This window comes from Meriones unguiculatus, chromosome 7, assembly GCF_030254825.1.
Source record: "Meriones unguiculatus strain TT.TT164.6M chromosome 7, Bangor_MerUng_6.1, whole genome shotgun sequence".
Classification (NCBI taxonomy): Eukaryota; Metazoa; Chordata; class Mammalia; order Rodentia; family Muridae; genus Meriones; species Meriones unguiculatus.
In genome coordinates this window covers 89061784-89084441 of record NC_083355.1, presented here as the reverse complement: position 1 = coordinate 89084441, position 22658 = coordinate 89061784, and the positions used below count along the sequence as shown (strand labels likewise).

The 22658-nt window shown below is 39.7% G+C and overlaps 1 protein-coding gene across 1 annotated transcript in view; it reads right to left on the bottom strand.

The window, feature by feature from the left end:
* Pcnx1 (pecanex 1) overlaps positions 1 to 22658 on the bottom strand; it is a 133530-nt gene that overhangs the window by 37413 nt on the left and 73459 nt on the right. The window contains 8 exon segments of the mRNA XM_021653882.2: positions 835 to 926; positions 3973 to 4083; positions 4618 to 4789; positions 6350 to 6382; positions 9388 to 9541; positions 13962 to 14179; positions 15796 to 15853; positions 17078 to 17168. Of these exon segments, the coding sequence (XP_021509557.2) occupies positions 835 to 926; positions 3973 to 4083; positions 4618 to 4789; positions 6350 to 6382; positions 9388 to 9541; positions 13962 to 14179; positions 15796 to 15853; positions 17078 to 17168 (929 nt within the window).

The following is a 22658-nucleotide window of genomic DNA, read 5'->3' as shown; positions in this document are numbered from 1 at the left end:
TGCCAATCCATGGTAGTGCCCTTCTTTTATGCCTCAGCTTTGTTGGTGACTTTTATATCTACCAAGCATGAATAGAAATCTCTTTCTATACGACTACTACTGTGTGCCTCTGGAGCCCATTAATATGAAAAAAATTACATGCTTACATTTAAAAATCCCCTGTTCCTAAGTGCTATGATTTCTAACATCATCTGGTAGGTGCCACTATGTAGCCAGTTGTTGAAGCCAGATCCTGCTTCTAGCCCTCTTCTCTTTTTTCAGATAGTCCCCAAATACACTCATGGGATCTAGCGTCAGTCAGAGAAGCTTGTGGTCTGATGACATCGCCATAAATCAAACCAACAGTGTGCTTCAGTGATGTTTCACCAGCATGTGCTTTCAACGGTAGCCAGCCCCTGGACTTGTTTTGTTTTGCTGTGCTGGGGAGTAAGAAGCAGGCCTTGGGCACACTAGGCAAACACTCTCCCACTGTGCTACACCCCAATCAAAACATGTTCTTATAAACGTAAATCAATCTTGATATGACAGGAAGTAGCGACATCTGTTCTTAACCAGAAAGAGTTAATTGCATACTCTGTAATACCAAGCTTTACTCTCTTCCAGACGAGACCAGTTTTAATAAACTTTTCAATAGTAACTGTATATTGCTGCATGGAAAAAGATGTTCCTTTAATAATGATTGGTCATGAAATTGCTTTAAAATTTAAAGTAAGAGAGAAGAAGAACACTGATCAACATCAGAAGGCAAGGGGGAACTGGTGATGAAGTGGCTCAAGCAGGACAGGATGGAATCAGCAGTCACACAGACTCAGTCCACCACAGTCTGTCGCTTACCTTTAAAGCTCCGTAGCACAACCCATAGAGCAAGGCGACAGCCACAATGCTGCAGAGGAAACTGTACAGCGCGGCCAGCAGGCTGGTGGTAGCTGGACAGTGGAGGAAGACAATCATGATTTTAGAAACACCTATAGAAAAGACTCAAATGCACACAAAAGCCATCAAGTAGCACAATACTGACTCATGTGACTTCTAAAAATCCAGCCACTTCATCTTTTTCCTAAGATTTGATATGACAAAGACTTCTATCTCCAATACTTTATTGAGACAAGGTCTGACTCTTAGCTTAGGCTAGCCTGCCACTTTAAGCAATCCCCCTGTCTTAGCCTTCCAAGTATTCAGATTACAGAAATCAGTTATCATGTCTTGCTTGCTATTTTCAATCTTTGATAAAATATATTTATTTCAGAATGTCAGAAAAATATTTGTACCTATAATAGGCTTCAAAATATATCTTGGTGGCTGGAGAGCTGGCGGGTTTATGAGCACGTCTTTCTCATGTAGAGTTCGGTCCCAAGCACCCACACCAGGCAGCTAAAAGCCACCAGGAAACACCAGCTCTAGGGGTTCCAGCGCCTCCAGATTCCACAGGCACCTGCACCCCCCATAATTAAAAAGAAAAGAACTGGAGCAGGAGAGATGGCTCAGAGGTTAAGAGCACTGGCTGCTCTTCCAGAGGTCCTGAGTTCAATTCCCAGCAACCAGATGGTGGCTCACAACCATCTATAGTGAGATCTGTTGTTCTCTTCTGGCATGCAGGTGTACATGCTGACAGAATATTGTATACGTAAGAAATGACTAAATAAATAAATAAATCTTAAAAAAAAAGAAAAGAACCCTTTTTAAAAATGTATCTTACATTAATAAAATGTACCAGAAAAAAAAAAAAAAGCTTGCAAAGGCCTGAAATGGAGGCATTAATTAACCACTGAAAATATCTATGTAAACAGGACTTGCTTTATTTACAGTAGTAAGTCTGTATTCCCATTTGCTGTTTAATTCACACAAAAAATGTGTAAATCTGACTATTATAAATGTCAACAACAGGCTAGAGAGATGACTCAGAGGCTAAGAGCACTGACTGCCCTTCCAAGAAGACTTGAGTTCAAATCCCAACACCCACATGGCATTTCACAATTCTTTGTAACTCCAAGGGATCTGACACTCTCACACAGACATACATTCAGGCAAAACACCAATGTACATGAAATAAAGGTAAATAAATTAAAAAAAAATTTAAATGTCAACAATAAGCAACTGACCTAGTTACCTGTTACTTAAAATATAGCTGAGAGTGTTCCTTAAAGTAATTTTACATAGTGATCTAAAGGAAATCCACAGGGAATATTTATTTGTTATTAAAAACCTAACACTTTGCACACTTGTTCCTTACAATGACAAAGCCCAACAATCTTTGTCACCTACATAGAGTCCTCTGAATGTGCTTCAGCATGAAACCAACAGAGGTCCCTAAGCACTGATACTGTCATTAAGCTGAGCTGACCAAAGAAACCAGCTGTTGTAAATTACACACATTCAAACAAACAAACAAACATTCTAGTATAATATACAGCAATGCAGAAAAGTTTTGTTTTCTATATAATTTTAAGCCAGATCAGCTGGGGAGATGGCACAGCAAGGATGAGGACCTGAGTTCAAATCCCCAGCACCCATGTAAAAAGCTGGGCATGGCTGCCTGTAATTCTAGCACTGTAGGGCACTGACAGACACAACCCAGGTCCTGAGAGCTCCTTGTCCAGTCAACCTGGCTCAAAGTGTGAGCTTCTGGTTCAGTGACAGATGCTGACTCAAGGCAGCAGGACGACAGCCAACATGCTCCTCTGGCCTCAGCATGCATTCGTGCACACAAGCGCAGGTACTCACACACTCACATGCACACACCACATTCTCCCTCCTATGCAATCAAATTTAAAAAATTGAAAATTAAACCATGCCATCAACATTTTATCTAGGGATGATTTCAGTGCATGTATGTGGAGGGTAAATGCAGATCACAAATGTGAAGTATAAAGAAAATGAACTATACATTTAAAGTTAATGGCTTTCCTTTAAAATATTTCCTGTTTACCACAAATTGTTAAAAATGAAGGGATAGGCTGTTTCAACTACAGTAGCCGCCAACACTACTTTCAAGTTCTGCAAGTCACTATCAGATTAACAATAGATTTTTTTTTAAAGATAAATATATGCATGGTAAGAAAACAGATTTTCTAAGTTATCAATTAATGTATACATATTCTACTCTAAAAAAACCCAAAGATGGTTCTTAAAAGCTGATTTAGTAAAATGCTTTCGACTCCGGCTTTGGCATCCTCCTTTCAAGTACATGAACATGCCAAACGTACACCCCAGTACTGGATCCAAATACAGTTGGACCTCAACCTGTTCAGCACAAACGCTGCTATAAATGTCTGGTGAAGGCATACAGACCTCACGTAAAATCTCCACAGCACCCTCCCCTTTCTGCAGTTTTACTTCCCATGAGCTCCATTATCTGCAGTCAGCTACAGTCCAAAACATTAAAAAGACAATTCCAGAGAGATGCCATCTCTTGGTTGAAGCATGTGCTCACAGGCTTCATGTGAATTCACGTGTCTGTGGGGTGCACCCGTGTGCACAGCATGCTCAGGTCAAAAGCGTGCTGGGGGTCATTTCTCTCTTACTGCCTCAAGGCAGGGTTTCCCACACTTTCAGCGAGGCTGGCTGGACAAAGTGCACAGTTGCTCCCCTTCAGTAGTTACTGTTGCTAAGTTCACTACCACAGGTGCATACAGGTTCCTATTATCTGCAGTATCTGCGGGCACAGCCACAGGGCTTGGAACACATGCCCTACTGAGGGGCGGGGGTGGGGAAAGCATGGACTATTCTACAACTTTCTTTTTGCAAATTATTTTGTTACTTCCTATACACTAAATCTGCTATTCCTGACCTTTCTCTACAATAGAATTCACTATTTTTTTTAACTACAGTTAACCGCCTTTCTGCCTTTAATTATTAAGTAATTAATAATTATTTCTTTGCTAATCTCAATTTTAAAATGAAAAGAGGAAAAGAATTTTAATGTTCAGTTTATTACTTCATGACCCATATTATAGCAACCTGTAATTTACTTACCATTTCCACCAAAGATATGGATATCCAATTGTTCACAAAGGTACATTACAAATGTGTTCACCTGAGGCAGGAGACCAATGAAAAATACTATTGGGAAACAGAGTGTAAACACTATGGAAGGAAAGAAAAGTTTATTAAGAAACACTGCATCCATTCTCTTGTTCAGTTAAAGCCCATATGCACTCAAGTCAAATTTAACACTTCCTACTGTGTAACTTTAAAAGATATGATCTAAAATTACTGTCTGATTGGATATTAAATTCTTCTAACCATAAAAAATACCTTTTTCAGTCATGTTAAGGATCTGAGATACAGCTCAGTGATGGAGCACTTGCCTAGTATGCATGAGGCCTACATGCAATTTCCAGCATGGGGGAAAATAATTTCAACCATTTTTTTTAATATAAAATGAACCTAAACTGTATAATAATAATAATAATAATAATAATAATAATAATAATAAATTAGCCCAATCCTTTTCAAGAACAGAACTGCTATATTGATTCAACATTAACATTTTCACTCTTAGATGCTCTATAGTTGTTTCAGGCATGAAAACAGTAAGCAAAATAAGCTGACTATATCAGTAAACTTCAAACAAATAAAACTAATGTGAAGATCAGAGATAGCTTCAAGACGACTCACCGATAACCAAATCCCTGGCTGACAGAAGCACCAGTGGATTGGTGAAAGTTATTCCATATAATTTGAACTTGCTTGTAGTTAGGTTTCTGCTGCCATAATCCAACAGCCAAATGAGACCACAGCATAAACAGAAGTAAACTGGCCTACTGTAGGCAATGATACGGTTATGACCCTGTAAACAATATTCTGCTGTCAGTTCATGCTGAGAGCCACAGCTAACCCCTGAGTTCGTTATTAGCTTGTTGTAATGGTCTGAACCATGCCCATAGGGAGGCAGGTTTCTGGTGGTTGCAGAAAAATGTCAAGGACAAGTATATAAAGGGGGAGGAATAGAATGAAGCCCGTGATACCATCAGAACCAGAGCTATCAGCATGAACTCTTTATTTTTAATAGGCATACAGATACAGGACAAGTGTACACACATTTGAACATAGACATGCAAGCTACCTACCTTTACTCACTAAGCAGACCTAGACACAAAAGTCTAGTAATAAGGTTACTAGAATCCTGATCTTTGTTTACAAATACTAGTCACAAAAACGAACCAGGATTTCACAGGAAAGAAAAGGTAGTTGGGGCCTGGAAGATGGTATAAATTCACAGTGCTTTTTGGAAAAGAAAAAAAACATTAAGACAGTGGTTCTCAACCCATGGGTTGCAAGCGTTTGGGGGCTGATCGACCTATTTGCAGGGTTCACCTAAGATCAAAAAACACAGACATTTACAGTACGACTCATTTACAGTAGCAAAATTAACAGTTATGGAACAGCAACAAAAATAATCTTATGGTTGGGGGTCACTGTAACATAAGGAACTATACTAAAGGGTCACAGTATTAGGAAGATTGAGAACTACTCTACTAAAGGATCACAGGGCTGAGCCTAGAGGACACAGAACAAATTGACGGACTTCAAGTGGCCAAGTGAAGGTTAACTGTTTCAACATAAGGATAAAATCATTACATTCAGGAGTGAAAGCCCCACTAAGCACTATTCTTGGAGCTTATTTTTTTTAACAGTTTTTTTACTCATTCATTCATTTATTTTTAAAAAACAAAATAGGATGCCACTCTTTGGCCAGACTGGGTTGGAACTTATACAGCTCTGATTGGCTGTAAACGTCCAGCAATCCTCCATCTTCAGCCTCCTAAGGATAATAGGTGTGAACCACAAAACCCAGCTCTGCACTACTGTACAGAGAACAGCCTTTGATTTTTCTATTACACAAATGACTGGTTAGATCTAGAACCAGATCATGCTACTGTCTCAGCAGACACAGGGTCATAGCAAGGATTTCATCTCATTCCTTAGCTTAAAAGTCTTAAATAACAGTCGAATGTAGTTTATCTTTTTATTTTTGCTCTTAGGTAATCATCAAAGAAAAGCAGCATAAGTTTTTCTTATTTCAAAATTCTATTTTTAATACTTATTTGCTATTTTCAAGTTTTAGTAAATACAAACAATCAGGCTTATATGGATTATGTCTGTTTAACTGACACTCTCTTGAAGCAGGCTGTCAAAAAGCGAATTATTATGCTCATCTCAGCCAGGCTCCAGAGTCCAGCAGTACAGTGTCACCTCCTTCCGTGCTCATCAACTAGCTGTACAGTGTGTCAAACTCAGATGAGACAATAAGTAGAAATGCAACTCAGCCTGGTACACTCCAGGAGAAACTACAGGCTTTGGTTGGGTGTCAAGGAGCTGTAACTTACAGTCCTTTCAGGAGACTTACATGTCTGGGAGAGGAAGAATCAGGTTGAACACTCTAGAAATAAACAGAAAGATAAGATTATTTTTAACTCCAGTCCCATAAACTTCACAAGCAACTTTTTTCTTAAAAAACAAAACAAAATAAAACACAAGAGTTTATTTTCATTTTTTAGTAAAGTATACAAAACACTGGGCTTCATTATAATACTTTCATTTGTATATATCAGTGTGTTTTAGTACTATTCATCCCTTACCCTCATTATCTCCCACCTCACTTGTACCCTTCTCCCTCCATGGCACTGTCCTTTCTGCTTTCACGTCTAATAAATATACAACCCTATGTGTGTTCCTTGGCTACCTAACTATATGTGTATGTGTATCCAATTACATATGTGTATCCAACTACATGTGTCTGTATCTACATGTGTATGTCTATCTAACTACGTGTATATATTCCGATATAAAATCTTTATTTGCATATGAGAGAAAACCTGTAATATCTGAGTTCAGTTTATTTTATTTAACATGCTGATATCTAGTTCCATCTATCTTTCTGGAAAAAAAAAAGACATTTAATTTCTTTCTTTTTTGAGTCAGGGTCTCTCTCTATACCCCTGGCTGCCCTAGGACTTTACTACGTTTATCAGCCTAGCTGCCTGGCCTCTAACTCAAAGGGATTCTCCTGCCACCACCATCAATTCATTCCTTATGGATGAGAAAAAATCCTGTGTGTGTGCACATTACGTATCTATCTCATTTTAAATATTACTTCTTTTATTTTTTGACATTATACATTTCTCCCTTCCTCCCTCCAGCTCCTACCATACACCCCTCCTTGCTCTGTTTCATATTCATGGCCTTTTAGAAATTTGTTACATGTACATACATATTTCTAAACATAACCTGCTCAGTGTGTATAATGTTACCTGTATGTACGTTTTTAGGACTGACCATTTGATTTACATAACCAAGTAGGTGCTCTTCCTTGGGGAAGACTATTTCCCCCACTCTTAGCATTCTTTAGTTGCCTAAGGTTCTTTTTGTCACAAGCAATTTTTAAAATGTTAAGTGATTTCAGTAAATGTCTTGCAACCAAAATATTGTGACCATTAATTGCAAACATGAAGCACCAGCTCCAGGAATTGGCTTGCCAGCACAGTGCACACTGCCTCTCCTTTCTACTTAATTTGGCTAGTTAGTAACTTGCAAGTATACAGCCTGATGCTCTGAGCTGGCTCAGATGCTTTCAGCTGGCTCTTTACCACATGTAAGCAAGTATGCCATATTCTACAGGCCACTCTCCCACTCAGGAGATACAAAGTAACTTGGGTTAGCATCTAAGTTCTACTTCCACTGAGATTCTGTGTTTACTGAACAGTGGTAACTGAATTTATTATCTGTGTGCACCAAATAATCAAGGGCAATCCCACTGCATCTTGTGAAAATGTGTTATTACGTAACTCTTCCTCACACCAGGACTTCCTCACACCAGGACGTCCCCACATCCTAGTTCATTTCCAGTGGCACACAACACACTTTCCAGGACAGCCCATCACTGCCTGCGGTTCCACACAGAACCAAGCATGCTATCCTGGCAGCTGGCCCTTGGCTGGATATGAGCCTGGGTAATCTTTCAGTCCTTTCAACCTCACTGCCTCCTTTTTCTGTTTATAACACACTATTGTCTAGACAGCTAGTTAAAAAAAAAAAAAATCCCTGCTGCCTGTCCCCTTGCTTAACCATACTAACCCTGAAAGCAGTGGACAAAATTAATGAAACAAGGGACAGTAGAGCCAGAGAATGAGTTTTTATGGGTTAAGCAACAAAGGGCTAAAGTGGCTGAAGAAAAGGCAAGAATAAGGAGCAGCAATTTTAACATGTCCAGCACACTTAATCAAAGAGACTTGGCTACTTGCTAGTGAGGAAGGAAGAAAAAAACTTAAATGCCTCTTACTACAAAAGCAAAGAAACATGAAAGAAACCTTTCACTCAGATGTGTATTCTTCAACTGTGCCCATCAGTTAGATACATAGGACTAAAGCCTGCAAAGACATGGCGCGTTCGCATCTACCTGTGGACGTACCTCATATATAGCACAGCGACGACTAAAGCAATGAGAGCTGCTTCACTGGCAATTACATAAATCAAGAGTAGGGCAGACAAGGCCCAAGAGAATCCTCACAAAGTCAGCAGCTGAGTAGAGAAGCAATGGCAAACCAGAGTCATCTGAGGAGCTAGAGCCACCGAGGCTGCGTAAAGTCACAGCACAGCGCTGAGGAGGACGCGGAGATGGAGGACGGTATGAGCAGATGTTAAATGACAGAGAATGGGGCTAGCAATAAGGGAACAGCAATAACCAACATGCTTTACTTCAGATGTTAGCGATACACAGGCAGAAAAGTCAAGGCGGCTGAGAGCATCAACAGAACTGGAGCAGCAGCTCCAAGCCTGGGGAGCATTCTGCACTCCAGCATGTGTGAGGAAAACAAGCTATGCAGAGTACAACATGCTGGTTAAAAGGAAGGAAGCACGCTACTAACAGCCTGCACTGGTTTTAGGCAGGAGGCAAAGTTTTGGTCAGACATTAGCTAACATGATGGATTCTCCCATTTTCACAAATACTTACAACTGACACCACAGGTACTTCTGAGACACTATTTACTCAGTAACAGAGGGACATCAATATTCTCTTTTTGATGTTCACTAAAGAATAAAAACTATCTCTAGTTTGACAAGTGTTACCTCCAATGAAAAGTTTAAATAAATCTCCCCCACAGAAGAGCAGGCTCACAGGTGGGAGAAGGAAAGTGAGTGCTGGTAAAGCAAACAGAAATAAGTCTCAAGAACGCAAATTCTTATCCTAACAAATCTTCTCTTTTAATACAAAGAATTAGTTTTTGGTAAATTCAATTTAGATACAATTACATTTTAGGTTTACAACCTGCTTTGGTCCCTACATAATCCAATGTAAACCTCCATGGAAAATAAACCTAAAAGTTATGATCTTGTGGTAAGTTGGTGAGTGGCCTTTAGACACCAGGGAAGGAGAGAGACTGGTACCTTGAGCAGTGAGTACTGGCAACTAGCTATCACCAGGCAGAACTGGAACACCCAGATGTCCCGGAAGAAGCCTTGGATGAGAAGAATGGATCCCAAAAAAGCCACAAGAATAGCCAGGACGACAGCTAATATATTCTCCAGGATCTCACGGTTTCTGTAGATGGACAAATTAACAAGCAGGTTATCACGAGTATGAGAAATTAATCATTGGAAAGACATTGCAATAAGGCTGGCGGGTGTAAGTTTGGATGGCTGGTTTGAATAACAGGTCAGATCATACAGAATATAAAACCTACTATCTGTGGACATGAACAGCTGTTCAACTACACCATGAGACTGGAGTGTCCTTTATCAGCTGTCCTATGACACGGTCACAGTGGAGTGTCCTCTAACACACCTGTCCTATGATATCATAATAAAACTTTTTCTTATAACATTTCTGTAAAATAACTAACCAATTTGGATGGCGAATAACGCCAATATAGAAAGAAGTTTAAAAAGCAAACTCTCAAAAATGTTTACAGAAAATTGAAAATATGTTATTTCATAAGATAAAGCTTGCAACCAAATTCTGATAGCAAGTAGCTTTGTTTCCCCATCTCTGATCCTAGCTGAAATAACCCAAAAACTCACTGACTGGAACATCTTAAACACAAGTTCTTACATGTGATAAGAATGAAGCGCAGCGAAGACCATCAATTCTGCCTCTTTAAAAGCTGCCGAGGCAACACCATACTCACAGACTGACGCTGCGAAAGAGGCAACAGGGTGCCCAAGACGCCACACACAGAAACAAAGAGCTTTTCTACACTGCCCAAAAGCTAGGAATCTATCTGATTCCTTTCCGGGGAGGTTTTTTTCATAAGTGGTGAAGAAATACTTAATAAAATACTTAATAAATAGAAATATTTAATAAAAGTGTGTCTACTAGGTGAGGCAAACATAACAAAATGTATTTAAGTCTCGTTACTAAGAACAGTATACCAAATGATTATTCATAATTATTCACAGTGGCTTTGCGGGAGGATGATGGTATGAAGCTCTAGCTTCAAAACGCTCTACATTTAAATCCTCATCGGTGGGTAGAGAATTTATAACCACAAAAATTTAAAGTTCATTTTTATTCACTCAGTACATTTATAGTCATTAGCCACTAAAACATCTCTGTAGTATTTAGTACTTTCAAGATTTCAACAGTATTTTCAGATCTTAGATGGTGGATATGTGACCAGCCATGACACTCTCCCGTCCCCATGCTACTGCCCACTAACTCCTTATAACCTGAATGCATGCCTGCCTTCAGGTTTCTACAACTGTCTATGTTGATAAATACAATTATTAGTTTTTTTTATTGATTGTTTTTTTGTGCCAAAGCTAATAAGTTTTCTAAAACCTCGTGGAAAAAAATCTTTTGTTTCACACATTTTGCTGGCTTATGTTCCACATGTATGCCTATGCTCAATTTTGATTTAGTTTTTGTGATATGGTACAAGGTGAGGATTCAAATTTTATTTTTCGCATATGGAAATCTGTTTTAGTGCCAAGTCTCTACTTCATTGCATAGTATTTAAATAACACCTGGGCCTGGGGCTTCCTCTGCAGGAAAGTTCCTAATGGACTTTTATCCTAATCAGCCCATTATCCTAGTGGGATATTTCCCATTTAGCTAGATGGACTTATGATAATTATGCCTTTCAAGGAATTTGTCCTTTTTATTTGTCTATTGTCAACAATGTCACAAAGCTGTTGATAATGCTCTCTTACTGCTCTTTAATCCCTATGGGCTTTGCAGTGACATCACAGCTCACAGTTATCTGGTCACCAGTGTCTCCTCCTCCTCAGGCAGCCAGAAGGTCATCAGTTTCACTGCTGCTCCCAAAGATGCAAGGGTTCCCTTGATTTTTCTGTGTTTTGTTTTTTTTTTTTTTCTTTTTTCTTTTTCTCTATGTTCTTGCTTGTTCTCAGTTAGGATAAGTGTTTATTTGTCTAGCTTCCTAGTGTAGAAGTCAATCACAGATTTGAGGTCTTCCTGCTTTAATCTAGGTACTTAGCGCTATAAATTTCCCTAAGTACCATAGGCGCCATTTTCATTTATTTTAAAACACTTCGTAGTTTTTCCCCTCAAATTCTTCTCTATCCACAGATTACTTAAGTATTACCTTCCAACTTCAAGGATTTTCCAAGGCTCAATACTTTATTCTAGGAGGCCCTGGAACCTGAAGGAGGCATGGACCTGTAGAAGGAAGTCAGGGCAAGGGTGTGCTTCTGAGGGGATGCTGGAAGCCCTGCCCTTCCCTGTCTGTCTGTGCTGCCAGCAGCCACGGAGTAACAAGCAGCTTCCTCTACAAAGCTGTCACTCTGCTATTCTCCCTGTCACAGGCCCTGTAACAAAGAATCGAGTGGCCATGGACTGAAACATTGAAAACTATGGGCCAAAACAATCCTTCCTCCTTTATAAGCGAATTCGATTATTTTGTCACAGCTACATAAAGCTAACTGATTGCAGCCAACCATTTAAAATGGTACAAAATCACCCATGATTGTAGATTCCATGGCTTTTTGAAGTAGTAGGGGTGCTGGGTCTTTCTGCACGCTAAGCACGTGCTCTGTCAAGATACATCGTCAGCCCCTATGAAGTTTGAAGCTCTGTTTTAGGTACAGAAACACTTAGGACTGTTACATTCAACAGATTAGACTGAGCCTTTATCATTATGAAAGAGCTTCTTTTTTTTTTTTTTTTTGGCAATATCCTCTGTTCTGAAATCTGCTCTAGAGAGGCCAAGACTCTCAGCCTCTGAGCCATCTCTCCAGCCTGCTCCTTGGACTTTTAAAAGCTATGTTGGTGAGATTTAAGTAACTATGCTGACAGTTATCTTTCCATGCTGTTAAAGATGCTCCGCTGTCTTCTCACGAGTGCGGCTTTCCGGTGGATGGATGTCTTCCTCACGCTTTCTCCTACAGAATACTCCTGATATTTTTCTCGTGGCTTTAAAGTCGTCATCACTGGACTTGAACGACTATGTGCCTTCGGTGTTGCTCTCATGCTGCTTGTGCTTAGGCTGCACTGGGCTTCCCGACCTTGCACAGACAGCTTACATACAATGTGCAGTTTCCGCCATTATTTCTTCAGGTCCCATCTCTTCTTGAAGTTGTTCCACAACACACTCGTTTGGTTTGATGTTCTTGTCACTGCTTTTCCTGACGCGCTCTCACGTTCATGAACTTTTTCTTCTACAAAGTTTTAACTACCAGTAATTCCACTTCGTATACTTTTTTAACTGCAACATTGTAATATTCAACTCTGAAAGTTTGATTTGTATGTATTTTTATATGTCTACCATCTCTACTTAATTTTTCAAGTACACAGAATACAGTTGTCATTATTTTAAATCTGCACATGCTAACAGTTAACACCCCTACCAAGCTGGTCTTGATTTATTCCTTCTCCCTTGAGTTTCCTCACTTTGCACAGCTGGTCACCTCTGAGTGGATGCCAGACGTCAGCCATTACTTGCTGGGTGGTATGTATTTCTGGGGTTCTAAAAATCTTGAACCTGTCATGCTACTTTAATCTCTCTGGATCTCAGTAGTGTAAGGAGGCTAATGCTGCCACACTTTTAAAGGAAGCACTTCCTAAACAGACAGCTGCCCAGATACATGAGCTAAGCATGGTCTACACGCACCAGGAAGCCCGCTACACATCTCCGCGGTTCTTTCAAAAGTTTCCTTCCATGGTATTTTGTACTATGGACTCAGGACCCTCATCTCTTCATCCTGAGCTGTGTACTGAATTCTATATTCCCCTCCCCATGTCACCAAACTAGGAATGTGTACACACCGAGTTGCAGTGACTTAGGGTGCGTACCATCAACTCCTCAAGCTGACTGTCTTCTACTGACTTATCTCCAAGGTTTTGTCTGTCTCTGTTTTTGAGGGAAGGTAAATCCAGTATTGTTCCTACTTGTTGACTGGAAACAGCTACCCGTCACCAAGTCTGTAATGAGCGAGTATGTCTACTACTAAGACACTAATATTAATAGACAGGATAGCAGGTTCCTTCTTCCAACACTTACGTTTGAGATCATATTACCTCTAACCCTAAGATCATAAAATACTCCATATGCTCTTGTAACAATCAACTGCATGAGCCGGGCATGGTGGTATATACCTATAATCCCAGCACTCAGGAGGCAGGGGCAGGCAGATCTCTGTGAGTTTAAGGCCAGCCCGGTCTACAAAACAAGTCCAGGACAGCCAAAGCTATACAGAGGAATCCTATCTTGAAAAAAAACAAAACAAAAACAAACCAACAAACAAATAAAAACAAACAAAAAGGATCAACTGCATGACTCACATTCTCACATTAATAATAAAAATATATCCTATGGAAAAAAGCTTTCTATGGGCTTACAAGAGTTATCATTTAAAAGCTCTCTTACTTTAAGTTTGAGCTCAAGAGGATGAAAATAGAAAGCATTTTACATGTTATTTAGGTGAAGACATCAATGGTAATCAGGAAAACTTTAGCTTAGAAATAGTATCTTCACATCTCTAATACCATGCTCTGGTCTTACCTATCAAACAGTGCCAGAAGAGTGAGTCTGTCAAAGTTAATGCCAATCCAGAGCTGGGGGAGGATCCAAAAGCGGTAGTAGTGTTTCACCTTCTGGGCAGCTTCTTCTGTGGGGCCATAAGTGGCTGCCAAGTCAGGGCTTAGATCAATGTCCTGCTGCTCCAACAGATCTGTGTCAATGGTCAACAGTCTATTCAACCGAATCTGTGGGAGAGAAAGCTAGAAACATGCCGACACTGAAAGGGTTAAATACTCTTGATCAAATCAGACTCAGTTTCTCATCTTGTCAATTACTTAAGCCTCTAATTCTCTATTCTAGTTCACTCCTTGTGAAAACTCCATGTTACCTAGAATCTACAGAAGGTGGTAACAGGGAGTAAATTAAAACAAAACAAATTTGGTCAACAGACCTTTAGGAAGGGTGTTTAAAAGATGTTGATACAGCTGGTGAGGCCACCAAATGTCCTTGCTGTGGGTCGCTGGGGGCCTCCCTCTTCCATGTCACATCTAAGCCTTTTCTCACTAAGGTATGAACTGTACTGCAGCGGCAAATCTGAGCCCGTTAGCTGTCACTTCCTCCCCTGTCATCACTGGTCTTGCTCTTTTAAGTCTCGTTTGTGTTAGCAGCCTCCTCACCTGAAGCTATGGAGCAAAGGACTAACTTTATTTCTCAACTTTAATTCTTCCATTCACCAGTTCTATAGTTGTCTTTCCTCTGAAACATCTAATGTTACTGGCACAGCAACGGACAGTACTTTGCTGTCTCAATGTTCCTTTGCCATTCAAAGTGGAAATCAATGGTATGATCATCGAGAGATCCTGCTTCTAGCAGGCAAAGTCTTTACTATTCAAACACACATGGAACAGCCAAGAGGAAAAAAAAATGCTGCTTTTATATCTTTAAATACTGACTGATACCTCACCAAACATTTTCTTATCTTATGCCGTAGGGTTTCTCAATTCTGGCACTATAGAAATTTTTGGTAAGATCGTATTTGTGCTGAGCACTTCAGAATGTCGCTCAGAACCCCTGGCCCCTGTCTGCTGTTTACAGTGGCATTCTTCCCGCTGCGTCAAGTCACATGTTTCTAGGCACAGCTTAACACCCATTGGCTGGAAAGCACTGCTGTCTACCTTTTCACATCCATCTTCAAAACCTGCCCACCCCACCCTCAAGGAGCCACTGGACAAAATGCCTCAAAATAAAATCTACCCATGGCACCAGCAAGGATTTCATCCATTTTACATTTTTCAACTTGATCGTATGTATCTTGCTAGCAAAATTCTGTCTCATACATTTTCGTGTAATAATGGCACCCGGCTTTCCCCCAACACAGTCAGTGAGTGAGTTAAGAGACAATAGATAGTTACAAAACAACACCAAATCATATTCTTCAAAGTGATGGCTCTGCAGGTCAGCACTTGCTGACAAACCTGAAGTCCCAAGATTGATCCGCGGTAAGTTGTGCTCTGACCTCCACATGTGCACATGTCCTTGTGCACACACAAATCCCCACACAAATAAATAAACAAATGCAAAAACACAACGGACAAAAGAAAGAGTGGTACGAGCAGATCGTACAGTGGAAGGGGGGCCTTTCCAGACCTGCACAATACAAGCCAGTGCCGCTTCTGACTCCACACACGAGGTTAGCTAACGTCTGCAGAGTGTAAGAGCCACGGTGACAAAACAAAGGGGATTCTGTCACAGTCGCCAACAAAAGCAACATTTTGTGATTTCATTAATTTGAGTGGTTTTTATGGCTAGCTATATAAATATATTTTTCAGATTGGGTCTAAAAATGCATCCCATTATAAGAAGTTAAAAAGCTTACCATGTCATGTGGATAAAACCGAACTGAGGTAGAACTTGATACATGAGAGTCCGTGTCACTAAAATAAAGTGAGAAAGACTTTAGGGAGTAAAAAGATTGTTAAGCAGTGTATAAAAAACCAAAAACTCACTTAACAATTAGGCAACATTTATATTATCTTCACTCTTCCATGTAAATACTAAAGTGCAACTTCATCTTTCCTAAGTGTAACCTAGAATATTATGTCCGCACCAAAGTTCAGATAGCCTCGCCAGCTGAGTGAAATCTTCAAACCTTAGTTTCCTCATCAGTAACATAAAATAACAGTGCCTCTACTTCTTACACAATAGTCATTTGGTTCTTATTTTAGGATTTCCATTTTCCAGATGGCCATTGTGAAGAAAGTGAACTAATTAAGAAGTCTTTGATTTCAAAGAAACAATGGGAATTGAATTAGCAAGGTTAATTTTTTAGGAAAAAAAAAATCAAATCAATATACTCTATACTATAAAAGATTATATGATGTAAATATCTAATTGATTTGCTTTCTCCTAATATTTTTATTACCTTCTTTCTAAAAGAAAATTATTTAATGGAAGAAAACTAACTTTGGCGTCTAAACTTCACTGAAGCTATTTTTCTGATAAGCTTTTTATATCACACAATATGGAGAGGACACTGAACACCTAGCTACATCTGGAACTGGGCAAACTCTATCTCATAAGGTTTAATCAAAAACTTTACTTCATTTTTTTAAATACAGAGTAAATTATGTTTTAAAAATAGTGCTTTTTAGCCAGACTTTGTGGAGCACCCCTTTAATCCCAGCACTCAGGGAGACAGAGGCTGGTGGATCTCTGTGAGTTTGAGGCTAGCCTGATCTAGAAAGCAAATCCAGGACAGTAAAGATTGTCTTGAAAAACAACACAACAACAACAACAAAAGGTGTTTTTCCCCCCCACAACAAATTAATTTCCATTAATTCTCTGGACACAAATGTATTATGGTAAGTATTAAACTTGATATAAACATTTCCAAAATAATTGTATCTTACATGGCAGCTTGCAGTTAATAACAATTCACTGCACGTCTGAAAATGAGAGTAGATTTAAGTGTTCTTTCAACCAGACAACCTCTATGAACAGAGTAGCTGTAGCTGTTCTGTAATGTATACATCTTCCAAAACATCAGCGGTGTATACAGTGTTTTTGTCCATTAGGGAAAATGTTTTAAAACAAGTGTCTGCACCTGCAGCTGAACCTTTAAACATGAAAGCCACACACTCTGACGTCTCCACACCTACCAGATATTGGACGCTCTTCTTGCTGCTGGCTCGAAATTCACAAGTGACATGTCACAGCCACCCGTCTCATAGAGCGTAGATGAGAACTTACCTAGCAAATGAGCAAGTTTTGAACAGTCATTAGGATAGCCAGTCTTCCTTTGTGATACGCTAAATTTACTAGCTTTTTACATTACAAAAATCTTACAACCCATCTCCAAACCACAATCTCCGTGCAGTTCAGAACAATGTGGGGCAAATGGCAGCACATGTGATCAGTATTAACAGGAAGAGGCTTGAGTCGGATCTTTTTCCTCTTAACTAAGACAATCATGTGGATGAGTGATTTAATGTTCCGAAGCCACCTGGCATGGGCGGGCCTATGCAAAGCTGCTTCAAGTTTAAGACAGTTCAAACTTCATGACAATAAAATGGTTATTTTTATTCTGTTCAGAAAAAATAAAAAGTAAAAAATGACTCAAAGGAATTTAAATAATGTTGGTGCTATTAAACTACTTAATGAACATCACTAGTTATACAGTGTTTCCACAAGAGTTGTGTAAAGATTTAGGAATGACAACTGTTATGACCAAATAGCTCTAGGAAATCTAAAGGGCTTAAAAATTAAACTGACTGAAAACCTTAGGATTAAAACCTAGCTCTTGGGAGCTGCACGCAATCCCATTGCCCCTTCCCAGCAAGACCCTGCTGGGACAATAGCAGCAATGGCACTGTCTGAAACAGTCTGCCTCTCCATCCAGAACGAGAAAATGGTTACACAAAAGCCCAGCTGCCTCAAAACAAACTCCACCGGACAAAATCGTTTCTAATAACAGGACTTTAAAGTCAGACAGGGCTTCAAGTGCCTTCTTGAAGATCTATGGAGCGTAACTCTGATGGGGAGGGCTCGTAAATAAATCCATTCAAATCTTCACAAAGCCAACCACACTGGGTATCTAACTAGGCAACTACATGGTCTTGTCCAGGTTTTTAGACTGTATGAGGGTTTGATCTAGAGGCTGGAATTACTGAGATTCTACACTCTCATACCTAGGCTGGCCTTGAACTCCCTGTCTAGCCAAGGATAACCTGGAATTTCTGACTTTGTCTATGTCCCGAGTGCTGGGATTACAGGCATCTGCCTCTATATCCAGGTCACGCAGTGCCGGCATCCAAGCCAGGACTTTGTGCACACTAGACAAATGCTAGACTCTGCTATAGCCTAGTCCTAAATATGAGCAATCTTTAAACAATTTTTAATTAAATTTGTTCTTCTGTAGTTTCATTTACACATATAATTATTTATACAGTAAGTTCTGATTACTGTCACCAATATCAAGTGTCTTAAAGGGAAAATTTTAAATAAATGCCATGGTAAAAGGTCAGATTTTCTATGTCTAAAATGAAAAGTGTAGCACAACTTTTAAGTAAAAAAACCAAACATGTCCTAATATATTCATAGTATAACCAAGGACTTAGAGAACATTTTAGTCACCACTTCATTTTTAACAGGGCTCCATCCCAAATATAGCACTTCAGTAAATAAGACTGCTTGATTACATTCTACTGGTCACTAGATGAAATATGTAATTTACTTTACCACTGTATTGTCTGTCAGAATAATATACTAAGATAAGTCAGAAAAATAATTCTATAAAATGCTCATTTCAGCAGAGACAGAGAGGGAAATAACACCTCAAATGCACAAGGGGAAATAGGGTGACAATGACAAGTTCCAATATTTTAACTATTTGAGCAAGCATAAAAGAAGAGAAATACTCATTCCATGTGGTATAATTTTAGTTTCACAGGATGGACTATGATATGTATGGATTGCCCAAGACTGCTTTCTCTCCCACTTCAATCAGTCCCAAATAAACAAAACAAAACAAAAAACACATTAGTGGCCAAAAATGCGATGATAAAGCTGGCAATCTGCTTATTTCTTAGAAGTTACTGAAAATTTTCCTGAATTTTCCTGACTGAGTTGCAGAAGCTGCTACTGAAAGAGAGTCGATGAACACCACGTGTGATGTTTAACAAGAAAGGAGTGTATACACGGACTGTCCCAAGCTACAAGTCATACGTATTTCAGAAATAAGTTAATTCTGTATTCAACAACTCAAATTACTGCAGCACTTTCTGAATATTTCAGCTTTACACAGAACTTCAGTAATGTGTTCTGTTCTTTATATACTTGAAATTGCATTTCTATACGATTAATCACTGAAAAATATTATCATTGTAACATTCAAGTGCAATAGTGAAGGACATGAAGTCATTTTGTCCATTATCCTTTACGTACAGATATTTTAGTTTTAACCATAGAAATTATTTCATCTTAAATATAAGCATGAACGTAAAAAACTTTTCTAGAAGAAAAAAATGGAAAAATTCAGTATTTTGCTAGTTAAATGTATAACTTTGAATGTCTCTATATAAACCAATGGTTTAAAAAGTAATAGAATTTATCTAGGAATATTAATAAACATTTATTAAAATTAAAAGGAAAGTTAAAGTTAATAGAAAAGTGGCAGAAGCCATGAATCTAAGAGGAGGGGAAATGCATGGGAGGCGTTGAAGGGAAGAAATGGAAAGAAAATGATATAACTGAATTTTATATGTTAAAGTACTGAAATGTAGACATTTAAACAGAAACAAAACATGGACATAAGACCACCAAACAGGCCTGGCTCCAACAGGACTGCCTCTTCTGAAGAAGCTGGGACTCGCCTGCCCCCGCTGCAGACTGCTTAGGACCACGTTCGGGCTTTTCGAGTAACACGGTGTGCGTCACGGCACACCGCAGGAGCCACGCTTCACGGCGCCTTCCAGCTTAACTGCACAGCCACGCCCGCACGCCCTTCTCTGTGCACAGAGCAACTGACAGCACACTGTGCGTGCTACACCTTATTCTCAAGAGAAACGCACCTGGGGAAGTGTACTAAAGTATGCGGCTTAAGGGTTCGGCGAAAAGTCTAGTAATCCTTCAACGCACTAATCTGATAATCTAGCAAAGGGTAATCTATCCCCCCCAAACTGAAACAAAACTACACACTAATAACAATTAAAATATTCAAATCTAAACTTTAAACTCCATGTTCCTATGACTCTATTTAATATACCGCATTTAAAAACCCTTAAATTGCACATTCCTTCTTAAGGATGGATATAAACGAGAAAGAAAGCAAAACGTTCATGCAATATGCCCTCTGCATTTGAACTGTGACTATAAATAAATCAGGAATCTGCTGCCAGTTCGTAAGTAACCATGTCTAAAAGGGTCAGACATGCATTAAGAAAAGAAGCAAATCAATTTATGACCAAATAACCAATACAGCTGGAATTTCTGATTTGTAAAAAATCATCCATAGGGCAATCTCTAAGAACAAAAGAAAAGTTAAGGCACCTGGCATTTTTCACTGATGAATATTTAATAATGAATGCCACTGCCAACGAAAACTCAATCTGTTAATCATCATCATCTTCTCTGAGTATGCAAGTTGTACAGCAACCTCAGGGCAGAGTGTGAGCTACAAAAAATGAAGACCTAGCGTCTAAGGACTGAAGCCAGAAACGGCAGAGCAGACACTCTAAACATCACTGGCATGACACTTCCAGACACGGGGGAGTAAGGGACCCTCCAGCTTACTGCATTTGTAGGACACGCCCAGAACATGGGGTAAAACACACTGAGAATTTTAAGCCCAATCTCTCACCTTCAAAACTCCTAGGACATCCTTGCTGCTTGATTTACACATCTGCAATTTCTGGGAGGAGGAGGCTACTACGGCAGATCGCTCTCTAACCCTCCAGGGACCAGCAACAAAAGAGCTGTTTTACCTTCCTGGATCCTTCTTAGACTTCTAAGCCTACTCTTCCTTCTGGGTCCTCTAAATCTGAACCTGACATGGTGCCTTATTGAAGCCATCTGCTTATGATGCATTACTCTCAGGGCAGAAAAGGTAAAGTAGTGAACTACATGGACAGTAGTTATATAAATGGTTTTAGAAGGCTTTTCAGGGACCACATATGCTCAAATGGTAAGTATTAACGCTGGCTTCTGGTTTAATAACTATCATGCTCCATCACTGCATGACTGTATTATACTTTTAAGAGAGAAGGCTTTATGATCAGTTCTGACTTCTTGGATGGTACCTTCGTATTACCACAAGCCTACTTTAAGTTTCCAAGGTAACCTGAGTTTTCATCTAGACAGAAATAACTCCCTGTACTTCTGCTAACAGCTAATGGCCTTGTTTCTCTCCATACCAGGGGCCAGCAAACTTTCTCTGTAAGGAACCAGATAATAAACATCTCAGGCTTTGTGATCCTGATACATTATTGTCAGAACACGGTCCAAGAATGGAGTTGTGCAAGGGGAACTCTGAGAGCTTGTGAGCAAACTTCAAGAAAACAAAAGTCTTGTGACTTCAGTCTTCAAAAACATGGAGTGTGCTCTTGTGCCCCTTCCAGATGTAGGAGTGAGTTTACTGTAGATAATTCATTACAACTGGCTATTGTTATTTGTTTGTATACCTCTATGGAAAAACACGATTCTGCCACATGTGTGGCAGGCCTGCCACGTGAGGCTGGCCCTTGTGTATGGACACTTTACTCACGTGACTCCTCTTAACCCTCAGAGTATAAACTGTCTGATGCTCTGAATGTTGGCTATTGCATGAGACTTTAGTCTGCCTCGTTTTTTAGGCTCCAGGTCACACTGCCAACTAGAGCAGTAAACGCTCTATGATGTAACATTCAGGTCTGTCATTGTCGCATAAAGTCACCACAAAACAAACATTTTTTTCCCCCTTCTTTGTTTACAAAACCAAGTGAGAAGCTGGACTAAGCTCACAGGCTATAGTCTGCTAACCTGTGTTCTACCTAGACCCAGAGTCTTGGACTTCTAAACCTCTTTAATTCTTAAAAAAAAAAAAAAAATTATTATCAGTTATTATGTATATATGGATGCGTGTTGAGTGTAGGCTTGAGCACTTTAGTGAAGTGTCTGTGGAGATCAGAAGAGGGAGTCAGATCCCCTGGAACTGAAATTATAGGCAGCTGTAAGCCACCACATGGGTGCTGCAAGCAAAACCTGCATCCTTCTCAACAACAGTTAAGTGCTCTTAATTGCTGAGCTGTCTTTCCAGGCCAACCTCAATTTCTAGGATACAATGGAAAAATGTCTGTTTCATTATTCAGAACTAGCCCTTCCTCCTGGAAAGAGCAATGCTGTGACAGGGCTTTAGACCAGGAGTGTGCTGAAGTGGGCAGATGTGAGACGCTGGTTTAAAGAGGCCTTGCAAAGGACGCTGGATTGCACGCAATCTCCTGCGTGGCAGCAGAACTGTAACTGGTGTTTTACTGAAAGGGCCCATACTCAGGTTCCGACTTATCCCATTTCCCTGTTAAGGCTCCACTCTTGCTCCTTAGTCCCCAGGCCAGCTGAACTTTCCAGAGGACACACACAAGCTCTCACTCTGCTCTGGTTTCACATCTCATGTACTACTTCAAAGGGCAAGTCATCTCGTGGTAGTATTTATGGTATTTGGAATGATCAAGTAAACTAAAAGGTGAGTCACATAATAAGTGCTGGGAC